Raw genomic sequence first — 23,496 nt, 5'->3', positions numbered from 1 at the left:
GCCAGGAAGATTGCGGATGGGTAGGGAGGAAGTGGGGAGGCTGATTACGCTTCAAACAGAGTGTTCAGAACGGACCTCATTAAAAGGTGATATTTGACTAAGGTCTTGAAGAGGAAATGAAATTATCCATAAATACACCGAGAAAAGAGCATTGCGTGCAAAACCAGTAACACAGGAGCATGGAACCATGCTCTAGGAAAAGCAAGGAAACTAGTGTGGGGGAAGCAGAATGAGTAAGTAGAGGAGTTGTAGGAGATCAATTCAGAGAGATAACAGCACCAGAACAAGGAGAGTCATTTAAGCCTTAGTTAGGACTCTGATTTTACTCTGAATGGAATGAAAAGCCATTGGAGGGGTGACATCTGATTTATGGATAAGAGTATCACTCTAGCAACTGTGCTTTGAACAGACATAGAGGATGAAGAGTTAAAGGAGGGAAACCACTTAGGAGGCAACGGCAGTAATTCAGGCATGAGATGATGATGATGGCTTGGCTCAGGGTGGGCATGATAGCGGTGATGAGACAAGTCAGATTCTGGATATATTAAGACAGTAGAATTAACAGAATTTCTATATAGATTAGATGTGGGATATGAGAGAAACAGAGAATGTGAGGATGATTCAGATGACCTGAACAAGTGGAAGGATAGAACTATCATCAAACCAAGCAAGATGGGCTATGAGTATAGCAGGTTTGGGTGTATAGGGGTAAAACCATGAGTTTGAACATATTAAGTGAGAAGTGTCCATTGGTCATCTAAGTTAAGAGTCGAAGTGAAAAGCTGAATATAAGATGTGAAGGTCAAGAGAGAGAGTTCTGGAATGAATATGTAGATTTGGGAGTAATTTACATGTGGAATATAATCAAAGCTATGAGGCTGGATGAGATACCAAGGAGTAGACAGAGAAGAAAAGAGAACCAGGGACTAATTTCTAGAACATTCCACACATAAAGGGTTGGGAAAAGAGGGAAAATTAGCAAAGGAGAGTGAAAACAGAGCAGTAGGTAGGTAGGAGTAAAACAAAGAGGGTATGGTGTCCTGGAAGCTAGATGAGAAAATTATATCAGTGAGGAAGGGGGCTCAAATGTGTCAAATGCTAATGGTTCGAGTTATGTAAAGACTGAAAACTGACCACTGGATGTAACAATTTGTACATCACTGGTGAACAAATGGCTAAAAAGCCTGATTTACATGGGATTAAGAGAGAATGGGAGTGGAGGATTTTATAACAGCAAGGATAGATAACCATTTTGAGGAGAACTGCTACAAAGAGAAAGAAAAATATGGGGTGGTAGCTTGTGAGAAAATGGATCAAGAGAAGTGAGATTTTCTTTTTTTAAATAATTAGAGAAATAAATCCATGCTTCTATGCTGAAAGGAATGATCCAATAATGAAAAAGTAATTATGTAGAAGATAGAGGGAAGAATTGTTGAATCAGTGTCCTTGAGTAGATGAGAGGGAGTAAGATCCTACTAACAGATAGAAAGATAGGCTTTAGGTAAGAACATGAATAGCTTATCTTTGGTAAGAGGCCAGTACAGATACTAACAGGTGGGCAGATGCAGTGGTGGAAACCTGTGGAGGTTCTCATTACAGTTTCTCAGTTCAGTAAGACATAAGGTCATCACCTGGGAGAAGGGGTAGGAGGTTTAAGGAAAAGAAAGAAGCTACAAAATAATAGTCTAGGAGAATATGGATGAACTGGGAAGGTATTATGCAGTATGATTGACAGTCAGCATTAAGGTCTCATTTGAGGTTTGTGGTCATGAATTTAACCCAATAAGCATGGTTGTGTATGTTTCTGCAGTCATGTGCAGCTGTAATGGATTCCAGCACTGAGTGAGTAGCTTCCTAAGAGTTGTGTTTAACCAGTGTTCCGGTTGCCGAGCAAGTACAGTGAAGCCAGAAAGGAGCAAGAGTGTGGAAGGTGTGGGCAAAGGACAGGTTACCAGATAGAGGAGAGGGAAGATATCCAGGGGTGAGGGATTGTGACAAGATGGCACAATCAACGAATTGGAGGTCCCAGTGGGTTTGAAGCTATGTATAAGTCAGGATACTAGCATTGAAATACAAAAAACAGGTCATAGAGTGAAAAGCATGTAATTGGTATCATGGGGCAGGGGGTGGTAATTAGCTTTTAATTTTTTTTTTTCAATTTTTAATTTTTAAATTTTTTTTTATTTTTTAGCTGAGCCATCCTGCCACCTGTTCGCAGCTCAGCGGCAGCTCAGCTTGGGCAGGGCATCGAACTGCTGTTGCTCAGAGCTGGTAATTAGCATTTAGAGTGACTAAAAAAGAGTGCCACGGGGTGAGAATAAGATCCATGGAGGAACTGAATTCAAGGAACTAAGAGGCTAGGGTGATGGATAGGTCACATATTTATGTACTGGGATCACCAAGATCTGATGCAAGAGGATTTTTAGAGTTACAATGAGCCAGTAGTTCCTACTTATGAAGAACAAGAAAGAAGGTCCTAGACAGACCTAGACAGAAGCAAAACCAGCAACACCGGGAAGTAATAATGATATAGGCTGCTGACATGGGATACGAATTCGATGGTTTTAAGAAGTGACAGAGAACAATCTGAAATTGGCAATGAGGACCTAGGAGACCTCCTACTTCACCTCTAGGTCAAGTGGGCCTTGAGAACTGGGAGAAAACACACCCCCACTTGGCGGGTGCTGCAGGAAAGGCAGGGGTCACAGGCAGAAATTACTCTTAAATTATGAGGATGAAGGGAAAGTTGAAGGAAAAAGTTGAGAAAGAATTCTGCTGATACTGGAGGTTAGAGAGGAGAGGATGAAAGGGACTGAGTAAGAATAGAAGTGAGACACGTGACAGATGGGGTTTCTGGTATGCCCTGATGTGAAATAATAGGACATCCACATATTGGTCTCCTTCCCCAGTTCCTGGTACACAGTTCCTAGAATCTTGTAATTTCCTAAGTAATAAATGCACCAGGAGCATCTTTTGTTCTAATATTTGGTCTTGGATACTGGCTCCTGACACAGAACTCGTAAATCCCTTGGAATTTCCTGGGTAATAAGAGTGCCTTTTGTTCTATTAAAGTGACTCTTGGTGGGCTCCTGGACAGCTTCAGGATGGGGGCTGGTCACCAGAAAGACAAAATGGGATTAGAAGCTTGGAACTTTCAGCCCCACCCCCCATGCTCTGGGAAAGAGGGAGGGGCTGGATTTAGTTAATAATGAATCATGTCTATATCATGAAGCCTCCATAAAATCCCAAAAGTACACAATTCAGAGAGCTTTCAAGTTGTTGGACATATCCACGTACCAGGAAGGTGGCACACACACCCCAACTCCACAGGAACAGAAATTCCTGTGCTCCAGTCCTTCCAGACTGCCCCTGATGTATCTCTTCATCTGGCTGTTATCTGTATCCTTCTTGATATTCTTTATTATATAATAAACTAGTAAACATAAAAGTAAGTGTTTCTGAGTTCTGTGAGCTATTCCAGAAAATGATCAGTCTAAGGAGAGATAGATCATGGGAACCTACAATTTGTGGCCAAGTTAGTAGAGGGTAACCTAGGGGCACACTACTTGCAATTGATATCTAAAGTGGGGCACAGTCTTTTGGGATGGAACTCTTAACCTGTGGGGTCTTAGCTAACTCTGGTTAGTGTCAGAATTGTATTGAATTGTAGGACACCCAGTTGGTGTTACAGAAAATTGTTTGGTGTTGGGAAAAAAAAATCTGCCCATCTGGTAGTATTAGTGTGGTAGTAGTGTGAGAGTAAAGGAGAAACGCAAGGTGGTGTTTGTTTGTTTTTTTCTTTCCTACACAAGCTGACAAAAACAGAAATAAAGGGCAGAATGAAATTAGTCCTGGTGAATTCAAAACAGTTAAGTGGAGGACAAAATGGGTGTGTGGGGCTCCCTGTTGTCTCCTAGAGACAGAGGAAAGGAGGTTTGAGGAAGCAGGATATTAGCAGCCTGTGAACCCAACGTCTTCCCTTTCAATGGAAGGGAGGATGCCCAGGGGAAGAAGGGTTTGGTTCCAGTGCATGAATCTAGCTTTGGCCCTGTTGAGAGAGGGGAGAGCTTACTCCGAGACTCAGCCTCAGCCTTGACACCTGTTGATGAAATTGAGACTTCCAGAAAAAACAGAAGTTATCTTTGACCCCCAGATTCTATCTCTAATAGATGAGAATAATGAAATGTATCCTTACAAAAACTTAGCCCAGGGCATGTCTTACAGTGGGGAGCCAAAGAACTCATTTGCACACTCTACCCTTTCTTTGCCCAGGCATGCAATCTTTGTTTCCCTCCAGTCCTCAAAGAACTGGTATAAAAGATAGTAATTTTATCCATAGGCCATTAGGACTCAGACAAACTATTAACTAGATATAAAGAATTTTGTACAAGGTTCCTCATGGAATAAAATCATGCCATATGTAAACCAATGAGACCAAGTTAGTCCCTTAGTAGATGCAAAACTTTCATCCCAGTAGATTACCTTCAGTAGTCATCTATCCACCCCCTCATCCATCTATCTATACTTCCAATTTCACTGAGCATCTGTGCTCCAGACACTGCAAAGCATTGGTAAGGAAACTAGTTATAGTCTACCAAGGAAGAGAAACATTAACCAAGGTATTATGTGTGATGAACATGATGAGATCAGAGTTTTCCAGAAGAATAATAACAAGGGGACCAAATGTTTAGCCAAGGATTATCTGGAGCCAAATTTTCAAATCCCAAAGGACTGATACCCTGTAGGCTTACTTCCTGAACTGTTCCATCAGGAGAAATGTGGTGGCCATAGCAGGGGAGCGGAGTAGCTACAATATCAGGGAAGCCTGACACCCCCAGCTTATTCTTACACGAGGTTATTGCCATTCACTATCAGGTATAGAATCACCCGCCAACCTGCGCTCTGAGAACCTAGTGTAAGGCTCACCACATAGTAGAATCGCAGTATCATTTAGCTGGATTGAATTGTGCCACAGCTTTTGCAGCAGTGGAATCACATTTTCTTTACCACTGAAGCCTAAGGAAGAACCACATAAACAGCTGCTCTTGTAGAAGCAGAAATGTGCAAACCGGAGAATGCCCTTGCTCTCTCCACTTTTGAGGTAGGTTTCTGCATTAAAGGAACAACGTTCAGGCTATGACCTCTGGGTCTGCCTCCAACTGTGTGATACTTTTGCTGAGTGAGAGAGTTTCCTTTTACGTAGTGAGGTCAGTAGTCATCTCACTTTTCAGATAAATAAAATCTACTTTAGATGCACAAAGTCAGAGAAAGTTTAACTTGCTCTTGGTTCACTTCATCTTATTAGCTGTTTGATGGCTCATTCTAAACTTCATCTCACAATTCTTGATAGACTCCTCCCAAATCATCCACTGGCTATTAAACCGTATTACTCACCTTGTCATACTTTACATAATATGTCACTCTATGCTGCCACCCCAAAACCAGGTTATAACATGGCATGTCTTTGTTATTAGAAAAAGAAAAATGTACTCACTGCTACTTGGTGGTAAAAATAATCCATTGATATTTCGAGGTTTGCTGTGATAAAAGATACAATTGATCTTCACACAACCAAGAGGTTGAGTTTCCCAGAAGCATGAAATACTGCAGTTTTGCTAGACAAAGCAGGTGGGGGAAATGTAACAATCAGTTGCCATAATCATAATAAATACCATGTACTACAACATAACACAATGTGACAAAAACTATTGCAATTACTGATTTAAGATGGTGTGTGTTTCCTGGCTTTCAGTGTTTCTAAGCTCTGCTATCTAAAACATGCAATGGATATTCCTGAAACATACTCCTGAATTTTTCTAAGATTTTAAATTGAGCAAAGTGAAAAATACCTAAAATTAAGTAGTGGAAAAAAGAATTATTTGTTCCCTACTGTGTTATAAGACTATAGTTCAATATTATTGAAGGGAGACCATTTTAACAAACATGCGTCTGATGCTGAGTAACTCTACCTGCATTTCCATGTGTCTAAATCTGCAAAATGGATCTAAACATTTTCCTTCTCGCCATAATGAGCACACAGTGTCACTGCCAAGGGCCTCTTCACAGTGTCGGAACCGGCACTGGGAACCCTAGAAGGAAAAGGGAAACAGTGTACACAACTCAGTAGGTCAATATTAGTTTCCAACAACAGTAGGTTGCTAATTAATTAAAGAAAATATAAGGAGATCAAATTAGAATCACAAAAAAACATGCTCAAGATATAAGGCCATAAGTCTAAAATTTAACCAATGAGTCTATTTTTAGTGAGAGACTGACAATATAATCTAGTTAAATAGTACAATATACCACAAGTCACTAATCAAATGCTATTTTTTGTTATCATTTCATCCATGTGGATCACTTAGCATAAATATAAGAGATCAGCGATACTCTTGATCATAGTCCAAGGACAGAACAACTTCTCTTTCTGAAGAAAACCAGATATATATTTTCTTTTAAATCACCAGTGATATTCTAATTGTGGAGATGATCTCTATTCTTCAATCTTTTTATTAAATAAATGTTTTCTTAGTCTATGCAGATACTGTTAAGTGTGTTTATATAGGGAAAGTGAATGAAGCTTAAACTTTAGATTATTATGGAATTTTAAGTAATTACCACATTATGTTACATTACATTAAATGTACTGGGGGTGCCCCCAAAATGTATACACATGGCTTGTATTCATCTTTTGTTATCGGTATATATTATTAGAATTTTAATACAGTTTTTTCCTTTCTTAAAATGTGTATACATTTTTTTTGGCGCCCTCTGTATATGCTTTATTCCCTTGTCTACAAAGATAAAACAATTGTGCCAATACATATACACACCGACATCTTTAGATACCAACAAAAGCAGGTATTAGATTATTTTAATTGGCTGCTATTACTTTTTTTATTCTTTTACATATAGATCCAAAGTTGGAAAAGCTGTAGGTCATTGTTTTTTGGGCAGAGAGGCAAGTAATATACAACAAAAATATTCCATTAAGTTCGTCCCTCTTTTGACACATGTTCCATGATTGTTTCTTATCTTTTACCACCCTTTTACTCCCATCTTCACTGTCTCAACCTTTTAAAAGTGGATCTATGCCTCTTGTAGTACTGGGTAATTCATAAGCGTCTAGAAAAAAACAGTTATTTGACTTCCTGGCTCCATTACTTGTCCATAGTCACAAAGTTAATATGTTATTCACCTTTTTTGTGCCTCAGTTTCCTCATCTGTAGCAGGGGAATAAAATGCCATCCTCACAGATTGTTGTAAAAATTATATGAGATACAGTACTGTGAATGCTATTATTATTTGTATTTATTCATTTAATTATTTATTGAGAACTTACTACCCATTAATCACCATGCTAAGTACTTGGGGATATAGCAGTGAAACAGACAAAACTCTCTGCTCACACAGAACAAAATTCTATTATTATATTTCATCCTAAGGGTTACTCATAAGGTAACAGGCAATAGAAGTGTATTTAATTCTTACAGTGAAATAGGTTGACTCCATTAAGGTTTCCTAGCAGAGATGAAACCCCTTAAATCAGACATATCACGTCTTTCACTGGGTTTATTCTGACATCAACATGAAGCCTCAGACATTGAGTGTTTACATTTATTTGGTTTCATTGCGATCCAGTAATCCTAATCTCTCAGAGTAAATATTTGTCACTTCATATTACAAATTTTAATTCATATCTGACTAATTTGTTTATTTCTTTCCTTTTTTCCATGAAATGTTTGCTGTTACTTTGACTTTTGACAGGGGAAAATTCAGTAATTGGGTTAATGAATTTCAAATAAGGAATTGATTTATTAACTAAGTTTGATAGTGGCCTGATTTATTTCAGTTTATATAACTGAAATCACATTAACCAAAACAGTGTGATGTATCATATAATGTCTCAGTATTAGGAATTTGATGTCTCAAAGAGCCAAAATACATACACAACTGTCACATGAAGATGAAAAAGCCAGAGGCCTGTAAATGGCATATATAAGCATAATTTCAAACAAATCATAATTTTAAATTATCCCAGATTTCCTCAGAGAAATTCAATACATCAACAATAAATGATCAGCTTTTACTTCAGATTTTAAATATGTAAAATATTTTACAGGAAAAGCTAAATTTTGATTCAGCAATGCAAATCGTTGCCATAGATTCCTTCATTCTATTAAAAAGCTTTAACATGTGAATACTGTAAATTGTATAATATTTACCTTTATGCATGTGGAATTAAAAAAGAAATAGCAGTCATTCCCAACTTCTGCCATTTTCAACTCTCTTGCTGATAATCCAATTTTTTTAATATAAAAATTGCAGGGATATAAATACTAGAACTATAAGTGTGTAAGGGGGAAAATAATTTCTTTTCCGCAGTCTTTCAGGCTATCAGTAGTATTCCTTTAAAACTGACCTCCTGTTGACAGTATATTACACAATAGATAATTCTTAAAGAAATTTAAATTAGAAGATACCTTCTCTAGCTTTGCAGAAATGCTGAAAGTGGTTGCTAGTAAGCACACAAACTCAACCTTCCAGAATTTTCCTGTTACCAAACCCATTGTTTGCTCATCACAAATGACCTCACATGTAACTGTAGGTTACCTTAGTGAGTACTGCACAGTATTTCTCTTCCTCAATTCTAGTATATTAACCAAAAATGGCTAGTAAAAATAAAATAGTATATTTTCTTTCAATATTCTGATTGAATATGGACCATAAACTAGTTCATAATTTCATAACTTACAAATATTAAGTATTTCACAAATAAGTGGCTATTTTCTATACCTTATTTCTATATATGGTTGGAAAACAAAACTAAAATTTTAAATAGGTGAGATGTATTATCTATATTCCAAGATAAAGTTTTTAAATATGTACTCACTGTTACCCACTGACATGGAAAAAAAATATCCAGATTGCAATATTTTAATAGGTACCTTAAAATAAACTGGACTACTTATTCATCTTGTAGCTATATTTCACTCATTTTTCATCCATCATAAAAGGAGGAAGAGCTTCTTCCTAAAGCAGAAAGGTTCCAGAGCGCTTGCAAATTTTGAGAATTTGTTGACAGCAAAGTGAAATACTCTGATTCCCAGAATGAGGCATTTCAATCAGCAGTTGAGGTCTTTTTTCATCTTAGCATCTTTACTAAAAGTACTAGAACCTAGAAGAAATTAATAAAAATATTCATAGTAGGTGCCTTAAAAGACGTCATGAGATGACAGATCACACTAGATCAAAATGGATTTTTAAATTGCAATGTACTCTTAATTGAAAACTTAAAAGATTGAGACATATGGATTCCCATTTTGTCTAAGTAAAATGGACTAACTTGGTATGAACTTTTGAATACAATGCTTTGGGGTAAAAATCTAGGGAACAAATAAGAAACTATTGTTTGCCTATAACTGTAAATAAGAGAATAATAAAAAAAAGTCGTGCAGTATTAAAAGTAAATGAAGAACTAGAGAATAAAGATTTGGCTCTCACTTGAATATATTAGCAAAGAGTTATGGAAAAATCTACCATCTGCCTTTTGCTTTGCCCTGCCTTCTAACTCTACAACAAAGTATCCGTCTTAAGCACATAGGATACTGGGAGAAACACCCCTAAGGATGATCTTTAAGTTGTCTCTGCCTCCAGATAAACTCCCTCTCCACCTATCAATTTTTAGCTGCATCGGACTATTTCCAAAAACTGTTACCAAGCACACTATTGTATGATTACATTAACACCATGATTACAGCCATTGTGAAAATACGTGTTTTACATTGGGGAAAGGCTGAAATGATGTTTTTACCTCTTGAAGTAAGATGTAAACAACTATATTCCATTAGGTACAGCAAAAGCAGGTCAAACTATAATGAGGATATATTTTTTTGTCATTGCAAAGAACAGTAAATAGATCTGTACACTTCAGTAGTCTTTAGAATGACTAGAGCCCTAATTGCTCTTTTTTTTTTTTACTCTTCTTTTTTTCCGCTTCCTTATTCACTTCTTTCCTGTTGTAAAATTCATTCTAGTCTGCCAGGGAAAGCTATGACCATACCGAGGAGGATTTTTACTCCCTGTAATGGAGTAATGGGAAATTAGCCTCTGCAGCTGGGGGTAGGCACACAAATTCTGTAAATATTTTGTGTTGGCCAAGGTCAACTCACATTAAGTGACTTTCATCTTAGGTGCATGCTACAGCACTAATACATCAGTCAGAGAAGAAAGTCTTTCTTCTAGTTTGTAATCCAATAACACCACTTTAAGTGCGGGGGCTCCTAGTTACTCCTTGATGGCTCTTCAGGCTGATGAAAATCTGAGAAAACTGCTGGCTGCTGCCCATCAGAGTGGGGGTCAGTTTATAGCTGTGAATTGGTCCTGTGGCTGTCTACTGACTTGGACTCTTGTTTCCACTGGATGCTTTGCTCCAGGCACTGATGAAACCAAAGCACCGGAAACAAACAGTGCTTCTTGAGGAATGATGAGAGGGACTGCTATGATTCAAAAAGCAAGTGGAATGTTTCAGGAGATCATCTTTTCTCAGAAATGACTGAATGTTGCACCTAGAAGATTCTGTGGCAGTTTGGGAAATGACAGTTGATAGCTGTGAGGGTTAATAAATTATTGTCCCTTGAGACTCATGAAACAAGCTGCTTTTTAGGATTCCTTTGGAGGAACAAAAAAAGTTGCTGATTCTTGACAATAAATGCTAAGGAGGTTTTGATCCCGAGATCTTGCAGCCAGCATCAGGTGTACCCCCCTTTTAAATTTTTTTGGCCATTTTGTGTTTTCCTATGAGAAAATCAAACATAGCAGAAGAGAAAGTAAATACTTTAAAATGGCAAATCTCTTCTTTCCCCCTCTCCTCTGAATCCAATAAAAAAACTAAACTGTTTTTTGGGATATTTTATTCTTTGGTAATTCTCTTATATGTAGATACTCCGAGGGAGACAAAGTTGTTTAATTTTCCAAGGGCAAAGTCAGCAAAATGCTGTACAGTATGGTACTTGCAGTTAAGACAGTCATAGAAATGAGACCTGGGCCTTGTCCAAGCACATAAAAAATAGTAGTTGAAACTCCCCTATTATTACTAGCTTCGATGAGCTAGAAAGGCTACTATTACTAAATATTTGATATTTATTTTATTCAGTCATTGACTCTCACCACTACTTGCCAATATTCTGTTGAGCAATAATCAAAGCTGTTTTTAGCTCTGTAGTTGATTGACTACAACTACTCAAGCCATTTGGACTCTGTTTGGAACTCATATTTAAGATAAATGAGATTTCTCTGAAAAAAAAATTGAGATTGAAATTTGGTTATTGCTATTCGTGTGGTTTTGGATTAGTTTAAGGCTAAATTTTGCGCTCAATAAAGATCAGAACTATTTCGACTATATTACGCTGCACAATAATGCATAATCCAAAAAGCAATTATTTTTGTCCCAGGCGTTTTAATTGCAGCATTTCCTAGCATTCTTCCTGGGATGTCAGTTTTCATTCGGCCAACTTCTACAGTGCTTGCCCCAGGAACTTCAATAAAGATAACAGGCAAGTAGGTTTCATTAGAATGGTGTTAAATCACCATTGAAACGATTCGTTACTTATAAATTGATAATACTTAATTTTCATAAATATCGTCGGTTACTACGTGTGGTGAAGCACACCCACCCAGAAACGGATTTGTTTTTTTATGGTCCTTGGAACCCGAGGGAACGCTCGCGGGAACGTACCTGGCAGTGTTTTGGCTCCAGCACTACAACTCCCAGAAGGCGCTGCGGCAAGGAGGCCGCTTCCGGGCGTACGTCCCCGCCCCACGCTCGGTATGTGGAACGTGGGCGCTGCCGCTGTGCCTGGGTGTGAGGTGTGTGTGGCTTGAGCGCGGCGGCCAATCGCTTTGTCCACCGGGATCGGGCACTGCTCTGAGGTGCGCTTCCTAATCGCACCATCGGGCCCACCATGAGGCGCCTGGGCTCGGTGCAGCGGAAAATGCCGTGTGTGTTTGTGACGGAGGTGAAAGAGGAGCCTTCCACCAAAAGGGAGCATCAGGTACTGAGGAGCACGGGTCCCGCCGGGGCAGCCGCGCGTGGGCTTCTCCCCGCGGGGCTGGCTGCGCGTGGGAGCCGCCCTGTAGGCCGGGAGCCTTTTGCAGGTTTCCTTGGGGAGAGCCAGGGTGGGAGTCTGCGCCCTGCGCTCCTGGCTCTCGTACCTTCGTTGCAAGGGAGGAAATCTGCAAGAGACTTTTCCTCATCAGGCGATTCAGACTTGCCCTCGCGTGGAAATTGGAAACCCACATCTTAATTCATACTCCTTTTTTCTCAGGTTACTACCTTTTGGGGAAGACCCCTTAAGTAATTACCACCGCAGTCCACGCTTTCTTTTCAAGAGTGTGGTGACCGCGTGGAGTTTTTAGAAGACTTGTTTCCTTGTTCTAAATTGGGAAGCGCCGCCGGCGTTGACAGCTAGTCTCATTCGGTCACTAAAGATCAGACCTCACACGTTGTCGCCAGGAATGACCTACTGCATTCTAATTTTGGGGTTCCCGTCTCAAGGTTTTCTGTTCTCTCAGCAGCGTGTTTTACACCCAGAGGGACCTGAGCAAATCCTGGCGAATGGTTAGCAACCTGTACCAGGCTAGTGCTTGGAGATGGCGCAGAGACCTTGATAGCAGAATCCCCAGCCGTCGGTTGAGGGCTTCCAACGTCTCCTACAAAATCACATGCACCTTTGACATCGACCTCCATCCAGCCCGCTCCTTATCCTCCAGGCTGGAAGGCCGCTCTGCCATCTCGAGTCCCAGTTTCCAGGGCCAGACACGTGGTAGACATTGGATAAATATCTGTTGAGCTAAAGAAGGAACCCTGGAGTCCTGTCATCCCCTGTGTTCCGATTGCTTGATGCTTTTGACCTTCCAGCATCTCGCTCTTCCCTCCTTTCTACTGTCATCACTGCTGTTCCGGTTCTTAATATTTTATGCCCTGCTTATTGTGCGACCTGATTGCTCTTTCTTGCCACCAGAAAGATCATTATGATGTTCTTTCCTAGTCCAAACCCCGCAGTTACCACGACAGTAATTGTCGAGGTTTTATTTTTTTAAGCGCTGACAAACCTAATAGATGTGAAACTTTGTCATTGCCGTAGCTGTGATTCTCAACTTTTGTATGCTGGTTGGGGTATAATTTGTAACAGTACCTCCCACCAGGAAAAAGACACCCCTTCTCTTGTTGCTCTGCAGTTAGGAATAGCTTATACTGTTGCTTATAGCATAGCTTGTAATTCTGTAACTATTGGGTTGTCGGAAAAGTCATGCCGTATTTTTTTCTGTTTTTCGTTGCAAAAATGGGTCATGACTTTGCCGACATCCCAATATAATTCAAGGTGTCCTGTTCATCAGGCCCAATCTACTCTGTAACCGAACTTCCGGTGAATCCTCTGTTCTAACAAAATTTTTTTTTTTTAAGATTTTTATTGGGGAATTGGATGGGAACAGTGCTGGGGAATTGGGGGAAGGGGAACAGACAAGTTGCTGTCCCTTTTGTTCTTCAGTCTAGTTGTGGAGGACGTTGCTTCACTGGCCCAAGTTGGCACCATCATTGCGCTCTTCCCGGGTGAGGCAGATCAGTCACCGGCTTCTGGACGGCCGCTCACTGCGGCTGCTGGCCGCTCACCCTGGCTGCTGGCTACACACAGTAGCCCATGGCAGCCCACTGCAGAAGGGGCTGCAGCTTACGCCATCGCCGGCGACTCACGGCAGCCCAGCTCCAGGTTGAGCTGTTGTTCAGCATCTTAGCTGTAGAGGGCAGTGTCACTGGCCCTCATGTGGGATCCCAACCGGGGCCCTCTGGCATCCCAAGCTAGTTCTTAACCAACGTGCCACTCGGCCGGCCCTAGCAAAGTCTTTTTAATCCTCTTAGCACACCAGGTACAATCCTGTCTCTGTATTTTTCCTTATGGTATGAACGCTGCCTGGATCACCTCCAGAATTTTTAATTTTTTGAATCAGATCTTCTCTATGACATCTTTGTTATCCCAGCGATTTTGCCTACCCAGAAACTGTAGAGGCCCACTCTAGTGTCTGTTAGTTTTTATGCACACATGCCTTATTTTTCCAGTCATAGTTTAAAGTCTCTAATGGCTGGTGGAGAAGATGAGCTTCGTGTACCCTTTTATATCTCACCTTGTCCTTTGGGCATGTCCATAGCTGAGGGTGGTAGATAACTTATTCTTCTGGAAGGGATATTTCTACCCATTAGGAGCTCCATGAGCAGAGTGGTCTTCTCCCTAGAATCTTTGATAAATTTAAACACACACACACACTATTGGGCCAAACCTTCTTAGTTCTACTGCCACAAGTTAAATTGATATCCTCTGATACTGATGTCATAAGTTAGTGATAAATCCCCTAGTCATTCAGTTTTATCTTAAAAGTACTGAGTCAGTACCAGAATGGGGCTACTGTCTTGAATTTACTCAATTCTACTTCCACTTACAGTCTTAGCCTCTACATACCAGTATAATGTTTATATAATGCAGTGTTTTTTCACATTATGTAAGATGAATGCTAACATCAAATAATTTAGACTATGAGACAGTGGCATAAGCCTTACTCAAAACCGGAAATACAGATGAAAAGTTGGTAGGAATTGTAGAAACAGTCTTTTCCTCCATTCTTGATCCTCTTTTGGCTTGTCTTCCTGTCAGGAGAAAAACCATAAATTAAATATGCAAACAGTTTGCTGCTAATGAAGCTGAAAGGGTCCCTGTTTGTTTTTCTCCTTAGCACTTATGACACCTCACATTGTATTACACATTTTGTTACTGTATATTTCCTAGGGCTCGAGGGCAATGCTTAACCCATAGGAGGCATGTAGCAAATAATTGTCAAGTAAAGGACTGAATACACTGAACACCTATGTTAGGGATGCATCACTGCATAGGAAAGTTCCTGGTGTGAAGCTCATTATGGTGGATAAAGAAACGTGAATAATTAAACAACTGTGTGGAAAAACAGGTATTGCTGTGATAGCATAGAAAGGAGGAGGTGATTCCTGAGAACTTCACGGACAAAATATTTTTAAATTGTCTTGTAGGATAAACAGGAGATTGCCCCTTAGAGCTAGTAAAGTTAAAACATTTCAGGTGAGAGTGTGTGTGAAGGGATAGATGCTCTCTGTGTTAAACCAGTTTTCTCTCTCTCTTTTTTAAGCCATTTAAAGTTTTGGCAACTGAAACTGTAAGTCACAAGGCATTAGATGCAGATATACACAGTGCAATTCCAACAGAAAAAGTGGATGGAACATGTTGTTATGTTACTACCTACAAAGGTAAAATAAAACTATACAAGCATTTATTTTTCTTAATCACCTTACAAACTATATATATCTGAAAATGGGGCATTTGCTCTTCATAAATCCTTGGAAACGTAAGTATAAGTGCAAAGTAATAAAATTAAAATTGTCATCTATTGTATTGGTGTATCTTTTTCTTGGGGGAGGAAAGGAAGGTAATTAATATGTACTCAATACCCATTTAAAGGCCATACAGTATGATAATTATTTTATATGTGTTATCTCTGATTTGCACACTAAGGTCTCTATTTCACAGATGTAGAGTGTGAGGCTCAGAGAACTTAAGTAATTTGTCTAAGACCATATAATTAATGAATGGCTGAACTGGTGATAGGATCTGGGTTTGTTTGACTCTAAAGTTGATCCCAGTGCTGATTCCACTGTTTTTTATTACTATTAACAATCTCTCTGATTTGTTTTAATGACTTTAAAAGAGGTAAAAATTGAAATAGAAATTGTCAACTGTGTTAAGGAGAAAAATGCACTGAAAAAGGAGAAATATTCTTTGTGATTTCTTTTGGATGGTGAAATTACCTTTCAATTCCAGCAAGAGAACTAGAACAGTTAAATGCAAATTAGACACATTTCTGGTATCAGGTATTATCTTTGGAAATGCAGTTTTTCATTTTTAATTGTGATGAAATACACGTAATATAAAATTTACCATCTTAATCATTTTGAAGTGTACAGTTCCGGGGTGTGTATAGTTCAGTTCACCTTGTGCTGCTATCTCACCCTCCATCACCAGAGCTCTTTCTTTTTTTTTTTTAGCTGAGCCATCCCGCCACCTGTTGGCAGCTCACGGCTGCTCAGCTCGGGCTGACTCGAACCGCTGTTGCTCAGAGCTCAAACCAGAGCTCTTTCTATCTTGCAAAACAAACTATGTACCCATTAAACAACTCGGCATTCCCCTTCCCTCCGGTCCTCGGCAGCCACCATGCTCCTTTGTCTATACGATTTTGACTACTTCAGGTACCTCATTTAAGTGGAATCACACAGGATTTGTCTGTTTGTGACTGGCTAATTTCACTAAGCATGATGTCCTGAAAGTTCATCCATGTTGTAGTAAGTCAGAATTTCCTTCCTTTTTAAAGTTGAATTTTGTTTATCCATTCGTCTACTTATGCACAGTTGGGCTGCTCCTACCTTTTGGCTGTTGTAAATAATACTATGAACATGGTGTAAAAAATAACTCTTTGAGACCCTGCTTCTAGTTATTTTGGGTATATACCCAGAAGTGGAATTGCTGGGTCATATGTTCTGTTTTTAATTTTTTGAGAACTTCCAAATAGACGTTGCACCATTTACATTCCCACCAACAGTGCACAGGGTTCCGATTTCTCCACATCCTCACAATACTTGTTATTTTCTGTATTTTTTATCATAGTAGCCATCTTAATGGATGTGAGTGAAATGAATTTTTTGTTTGCTAGTAAAAGGAACCTAAGGTCCATTTAACCAGAAATGACAATATAATTTTAATCTGGTTCTCCTATATTGATATTAAGAAACTTCAGTGTCCATCATTGTGTGTGATTATGTATAATGATTGCAGTTGAAGAAGAAGTTGGATTGCTAAAGAAAAGTTAGAAGACCCAAAATGACAATGCTTACAAATCCACCGTTTATTACATGTAAAGGGATACATAACATAGCACCAATAGTAAAAATAAGGATGCACATCACACCCAAAGACTGTTTCACAGCAAAGGGTCAGGAGAGGCCAAGTGAAAGCTCCTGTGTCCCCCCCGCCCCCCCCACCGATCCGAAAGTCCAGGCCCTGGCAGGACACACTTTCTCAAGTCAGGAATCGCTGATGTGTGCAGGGAATGCCTCAGAACCAGGGAACACAACATGGAGTCTCAGCTGGGGGGTTTTTGTTTTGTTGGTCACCAAGGCATCTTCCTGCTAAGTAACCAGCGCCAACAGCAGAGCCCTCCAGGAGTCTCACTGAGTGGTCTCACTGTCACTAATAGAGAATGCCTGTCACACTGCCCTGAAACCTCATGTTACTTAATGAGGGTTTCACGTCTTGACCAGGGGTCAGAGCCGTGCAGAACAGCTCAGCCAAAGTCCAGATCGTCAAGGAATGAACCTTCATGTTTCAGGGAAGGTGTGAATACAATTATGTGGTTATATTTCCATGTAGTAGAGGTAGCTTCAGTTTCTCACAAATGCAAGTTATAATAAAATAGGGCTTGTGATGTCCTTATGAGAGGGTCACATATTTGTTTAACCAAAGATGTAAGTCTTACATCAGGTACTGCTAGGTAGGATGTTTCTGTTAGACTGCATATTTCACTTTGTCTTCGAGGGTTGCTTCTCTTGGAGAAGATGACCCTACTGTTTATTGAAAAATTTTATTCTGAAAGTTTTTCAAGGTAAGTTTTGTTTGCCTTCTAATACTTTTCCTTTAATTATTTTTTTAGGTAGGCCATATCTTTGGGCTCGGCTAGATAGAAAACCTAACAAACTAGCTGAGAAAAGATTTAAAAATTTTCTACATTCAAAACAAAACTCCAAAGGTTAGTGGGTCTTTTTAAAAAAGCTTTTAATGATTTAAATAGCTGAAATTTGTGACATTTCTTGCTGTAGAGTTTCTGTACATTATATCCTTTTGTATAATTTAAGCACTTTGGAAAAAGAAGAAAATTAGAATTGAATACCTTTATATGTAAAAGAATATTCTTGAAAAATATTTTTAAATGTTTCCCTAACATTTCTGTGTCTCTTCATTATAGTATATCAATTTTTTCAATACATACAAATTACATATATTATAATGAGCAACACATTTTGATTGTCTGCCTAAGTGACAAATGTTTAATTTTATAGATCAGTCACAAATCTCGAGATTATTAATATTTTAAATTACATTAAAATACCTCTAAATATTATATAAGTAGATACATACACTCATTGCATATCTACTCATACATATATATAATTTTTATATATTTGTGTTCATAGTGCATTAAAAATTCATCATAAATCTATACATACTGGAACATTGGCTTCTTTAGTTAGACTGTTATCCCCTATTTACAAATGTTGGTATGTCCAAATTTTAAAATTTTAAGTGTTAGTACCCTAACGCTGAGAAGTATAGTCATATTATAGCGATAATGGAGAATAATTATATGCTACCTAATATGCGGTTTATTAGTTATTCCCACTTTGAATTTGTTTAGGATTATATATTTTTTAAATTATCGCCACATACAAGATTATCTCTTTTAGAATTTTTTTGGAATGTTGAGGAGGATTTCAAACCTGTTCCAGAGTGCTGGATACCAGCGAAGGAAATAGAACAATTAAATGGAAATCCGATGCCTGATGAAAATGGACACATTCCTGGTATCATGAAATCTCTTCTAAAATGAAGTTTTGTGTTTACTGGTATAAAGAACAAAAGATCCATTTGATCAGAAATTACAGAATTTAATTTTAATCTGGTGCTTCTCAGTATTTATCTGTTTAGCACACAATTCCTCAGTATCTGTGAAGTTTAATAATTTGTACCAAAGATATTTTGTATCAAGAATATCCTTTCAGTTTATAATCTTTTCTAAGATGGACAGCTGACTACCTACAGTCTGTCAAAAATTAGTAAAGCGTTGGGTGGGAATAGTTTTAAAGATGTTATCAGAATAGATAATATGATTGACATTGTCTGAAGTGAGATATTGAGCCTTTGTATTTTAGATTGGCACTAACAATGTGTATATTTTTTGCAAAGATCCTAGAAGACTGTTTCAATAGAGGGAGGTGAAAATAGGTGTCTCACAAGTAGTTTTACTGGGGGGTGGGAAAAATTTTGCAAAAGTGTGCTGAGTAAAAGGGTACCCCAGATTAAGGTTCAGTTTAACAGACTTGTCTTGAGTCCCTAGAATGTGCAAAGTACTCTTAGGTTCTAGTAATACAAACATGAAGATCAGAGCCCTTATCCTCAGTGATCTTGTAGACATGAGGGTAAATCCACCAATAATAGTTTAAGAATGAAAAGAGTATGCAGGTACATTTGGAGTGAAGAGGAAGAATTCAGGTTCAACCTGTGACAGAGGCTTCTAAAGGGCATGGACATCTGTAGTGAAGCTTAAGAACAGGAAGTTAGCTGGCAGGGAAGAGGAAGGGTCAGCTTAGGCAAGTTCTCACAGATCATGAAGTCCTTTGGAAATTTTATTTAACACTTTATTCTGGCTGGAATGTTTAGGGTGTATGACATTTGAGAAGGTTATAAAAATTGAGGCTGTGGAATACTGTCATCTTAAAGGGTTTGTATTGTGTTTAAAGGGATTCGAGGTTTATCCTAAAGATGATTATTAAGCCAGGGGTACAGCAAAACTAAATTTAAAATTTTAAAATAGAATTATGATTAAAATGGGTGGGTTTCACTGGAGACTAGTAGACCAACAAACAGGTTATTATACTAATCTGGGTAATGAAGGCCACAGCTATGAGGGTCACAGTGGCATATGTGCCCGTTTCCTTTTTTTTTTGTAAGGAATTCTCCCCAATGAGGAAGTCTATCCAGGCAACAGAAGTTGGGAGGGAAGTAGCCAGTACTTGCAGTATATCTCTCTTCAATAAATATGGGATCAATATATCTTTAAGTAAATATTAAAAGAATACAATAAATTGTGGAACAGTTACTGCATATATCTGTTGTCCCTGAAACTGAACTGAAGGTAGAGAACTTAAAAAAATTTAAAAAAAGGTTTTCATGCTGTCTTAGAATGGTGCTTAGTTCTTACTGAAAAGGTGAATTTTCTAGTTAAAGAATGGTGGCTGCTCTGTAGGAATAATCAAATAAGTTAATTCCTCAACAGAATCAAAATTGAAACCTTATAATTAAAAAATTGATTATGATTTAAACAGTAGTAAAATTGTATTTCTACTGATTTTGAAAGTGATACCTGTGTGTGATAGAACATCTAGAAGATAATGGAAAATTTACAACAAAAATAAAAATTACCTCAAGTCTCAGTGCAAACAAAAACAATAGAATAAAAAACACTGTTTTCTTTAAATGACAGGTTGGGTACCAGTGGAGAAAAACAACAAACAGTATTGCTGGCATTCCTCTGTAGTTAATTATGAATTTGAACTTGCCCTGGTGCTGAAGCATCATTCTGATGATCCTGGTCTTTTGGAAATTAGTGCAGTGCCACTATCGGATCTCTTAGAACAGACACTGGAGCTTATAGGAACAAATATTAATGGAAACCCATATGGTGAGTAAAGCCATTTTTCTCTTTAGTTACAGTAACTCATTTATAACAGGAACTTCCTAGGTTCTCTCTCTGTTAAAGAAATGACGAATACATTTGAGTTAAGTAGCCTAGGATTATAGCCATTTCTATTAATTTTATGCCCATGGAGAAATTTAACCATTTTATTTATCCAGAAGGTTGATTTTAGCCTCTCGTTCTTTGCTATAATAACATTATAGAGCTATGTATGAAAGGCAATTACTCAAGTGTAACTTCATTGCTTTTTAAAATTTAGGTGAACTGAGCTGAATGAAAATCACGATGTGCTTTTCATGGCTGGGTAATTAGTTTAGAATTAATAACTAAACATTAAGAATTGGCAGTGAATAGCATATGAAGTTATGAAGAATTGAGTACAAATCCTGAGGGCACTTTGGAGTCCATTGTTGACAGGGGGATGAAGACAGATCCAAACACATTGAAGCTTGGAATTCTATACAGGAATGCCACAGAAAAAAAGCTAAGATAGTAATTATACAACTTACCAGATACTGCATGGTTGTTTGGCAGACATTGAATTATAGTTGAATGTGGCTAATGGTGTAGGAGGGGTTGGCGGACTTTTCCTGTAAAAGGCCAGAGAGGAAATACTTAGGTTTTGTGGGCCATACCTCTGAAACAGGCCCATAGGTAATACTTAAATGAATGGGTGTGGCTGTGTTCCATTGGAACCATCTGGCTGGATTTCACCCACAGGGCATAGTTTTAAACCCTGGTACAGAATACTGGAATGTAGAATTTAGACTGTAATGGGATACGGTGCCATTTTTGAGTGAGAGTACTTGTAGTATTTCTCTCTTCAAGGAAACCAGCCAAACTTTTTGGTAAATTTATTCTTACATAATTTGAAAGGCTTTTTAGCTGGAGAGGTGAATTTTCTCATTCTTTTTGAAACCTTTGTATGGCTAATGGCAAGATTTTACCATTTAGGGTTAGGAAGCAAGAAGCATCCATTACATCTTCTTATACCACATGGAGCATTTCAAATAAGAAATCTACCTACCTTGAAGCACAGTGATCTGTTGTCCTGGTTTGAAGGCTGCAGAGAGGGTAAAATCGAAGGAATAGTATGGCACTGCAATGATGGCTGTTTAGTCAAGGTAATGGCAGAAAATAGCTTGTGGAATTATGTTGTCTTATGTTCCTAAGACAAAGAAATGGCACTAAATACTTTCTACACATTGCAGTAATTCTGATGCTGCAGTGAAGAAATTTAATTTCCTCATCGCATGTGCCACTATTCTTTATGTGATGAAGTAGTGCCTCCCAATGTGTATTTGTTCTGTGGGGCATCGATTCTTCTATATGTGCTTCAAAACGGAAGTGATGAAAGTGTCTGGAAACCCTGCGTACTGCATATTCCCTTCTCGGAAATTCACGTTGCACTTTAGTGCTCTCTGAGACATCTTGCACTAACTCAGTTTAATTCAGCATTTCCCAGACTTACTTGGTTATAGCATTTGTTAAGAGCGCCAAGGGTCAGAGTATAAAGAATGAATTATTTTATACCTTGTGCCCTTTCTGTCTGTCTCCTGGACTTGTCTCTGATTTCTCACAGGTTCCTGAAATTTGTCACGTTCAAAACTAGATCTAGTCACATCAACCCCGTGACTTCCAACAATTAATTCACTGAAGCCAAAAACTTAGATATCATTTTAACCTCACTCTCCATTACTTCATACATCCAATTATCAGTTCTTAAAGATTCTGATCTATTGAATCTATATTTCTGCCAAACCAATTAGCAGTTAATTTTAATTTAGGCCAAGATTCATGCTGGAATTATTATTTGATCCTGTTAAACGTTAACTACCAGTCTTATCCCTGTACCGTCCATTCTTCATGAATGAATGAGAATGTTACTTCCCTGCATAAAACTGTTTAATAACACTAAGATTTTTCATGAGCTGGCCCCTAGAATTTTGTGGAACTGCCTCTACCCTGTGTCTCCTAAACACCCACATTGTATATGTTCTAACCATACTTAACTAATTGCAGAGAAAAAACACCATTCTGTCACATGACATCCCTTTAGTTAGAATGCCTCCCCACCCACATTTTTTAATTGGCTAGCTTCTGTACTCAGCAACAGACTCTATTATTCATTAAATTTTTATGGAGTCCCTGATTACGTTCCTGGCGTGTTTCCAGGTGCTGGAAATACAGAGTCAACAAAACAATGTCTCTGCCTTCATGAAGCTCACATTCTAATGGGGAAGATAGACAATAAAAAAGTAAATATGTAATATGTCAGGAGGAAAACAGCTATGAAAAAAAAAAAAAGGGTAAGATAAAGTGGACCCTTAAATAGTGTCTGGCAGATGGTAGGCACTCAAGTATGTGCAAGTAAATGAAGATAATACAAGTGAAAGCTGATACCCTTCTTTTCTCTTTTCAGGTCCATCGCCATCATCTTGGTTTATGCTGGCCAATTCCAGATACTTACATGAATTCAAAACCAGTGATTATCAACATGAACCTGTACAAATATGACTATGCTTTTGATACTAAGTGTCTGTTTAATCATTTTTCAAAAATAGATAATCAGAAATTTGGTAGGCTCAAAGATATAATACTTGATGTATAAACTGGAAATGCAATTAAAAACCAGCTTTATTATTATATTTGAACCTTGCATATTCTGCCATGTTTAAAGGGTTCCTATTGTTGAATTTCCCAGTTGCAAATATCTATTCAAACTCTTACTTAGAATCAGCAAATGAACTTAAAAATGTTAAGTAATGGTAAGCTCCTCAGCTTGTACAAAGGTTGGATTCTGTCCACTATAACTGAGTGGTAATTTAAAGGCAACAAACTAACAATTTTGGATAGTTTGCTTTCAAAATTAAATAGTCTAAGTTGAATTTAATG

The 23,496-nt window shown here is 38.3% G+C and overlaps 2 protein-coding genes across 9 annotated transcripts in view; one reads left to right on the top strand and one right to left on the bottom strand.

Annotated features, from left to right (window-relative positions):
• Positions 1-11,758, bottom strand: part of ZC3H11D (zinc finger CCCH-type containing 11D) — a 44,870-nt gene extending 33,112 nt beyond the window's left edge. Inside the window, exons 1-4 of one of the 7 annotated variants that reach the window (XM_019632119.1) lie at positions 11,738-11,758; positions 8,949-9,178; positions 5,970-6,089; positions 5,495-5,615 (exon numbers count right to left, since the gene is read on the bottom strand). In XM_019632119.1, coding sequence (XP_019487664.1) covers positions 5,495-5,615; positions 5,970-5,981 — 133 coding nt within the window. In that variant the 5' untranslated portion in view covers positions 5,982-6,089; positions 8,949-9,178; positions 11,738-11,758. Of the gene's footprint in view, positions 1-5,494; positions 5,616-5,969; positions 6,090-8,948; positions 9,179-9,814; positions 9,855-10,172; positions 10,782-11,737 lie in introns of those variants that run through there. The other 6 variants (XM_019632122.1, XM_019632118.1, XM_019632123.1 and 3 more) reach the window with 6 other exon arrangements.
• A 56-nt stretch (positions 11,759-11,814) lies between these two features.
• On the top strand, positions 11,815-23,249 carry RLIG1 (RNA 5'-phosphate and 3'-OH ligase 1). Of its 2 annotated transcripts, XM_019632127.1 has the most exons (7): positions 11,815-12,053; positions 15,211-15,328; positions 17,782-17,877; positions 18,593-18,709; positions 20,389-20,586; positions 21,556-21,725; positions 23,024-23,249. In XM_019632127.1, exons 1-7 carry the CDS (start codon positions 11,964-11,966, stop codon positions 23,210-23,212), a joined length of 978 nt encoding a protein of 325 aa, XP_019487672.1. In that variant the 5' UTR covers positions 11,815-11,963; the 3' UTR covers positions 23,213-23,249. The 2 variants fall into 2 exon arrangements, with proteins under 2 accessions (XP_019487672.1, XP_019487673.1); XM_019632128.1 differs by lacking the exon at positions 18,593-18,709.
• The last annotated feature ends 247 nt before the right edge of the window (positions 23,250-23,496 follow it).

The sequence above is a fragment of the Hipposideros armiger genome, unplaced genomic scaffold (assembly GCF_001890085.2).
Source record: "Hipposideros armiger isolate ML-2016 unplaced genomic scaffold, ASM189008v1 scaffold_1082, whole genome shotgun sequence".
NCBI lineage: Eukaryota > Metazoa > Chordata > Mammalia > Chiroptera > Hipposideridae > Hipposideros > Hipposideros armiger.
The sequence above is the reverse complement of the archived record's forward strand: the minus strand, read 5'-3'. Positions and strand labels throughout refer to the sequence as shown.

Bases quoted from the DNA above. Each gene is read 5' to 3' on its own strand.
- RLIG1 (XM_019632127.1), top strand. From the start codon at position 11,964: ATGAGGCGCCTGGGCTCGGTGCAGCGGAAAATGCCGTGTGTGTTTGTG. The intron at 12,054-15,210 runs GTACTGAGGAGC...CTCTTTTTTAAG, and splicing joins CCACCAAAAGGGAGCATCAG to CCATTTAAAGTTTTGGCAAC. The intron at 18,710-20,388 runs GTATCATGAAAT...TTTAAATGACAG, and splicing joins TGAAAATGGACACATTCCTG to GTTGGGTACCAGTGGAGAAA.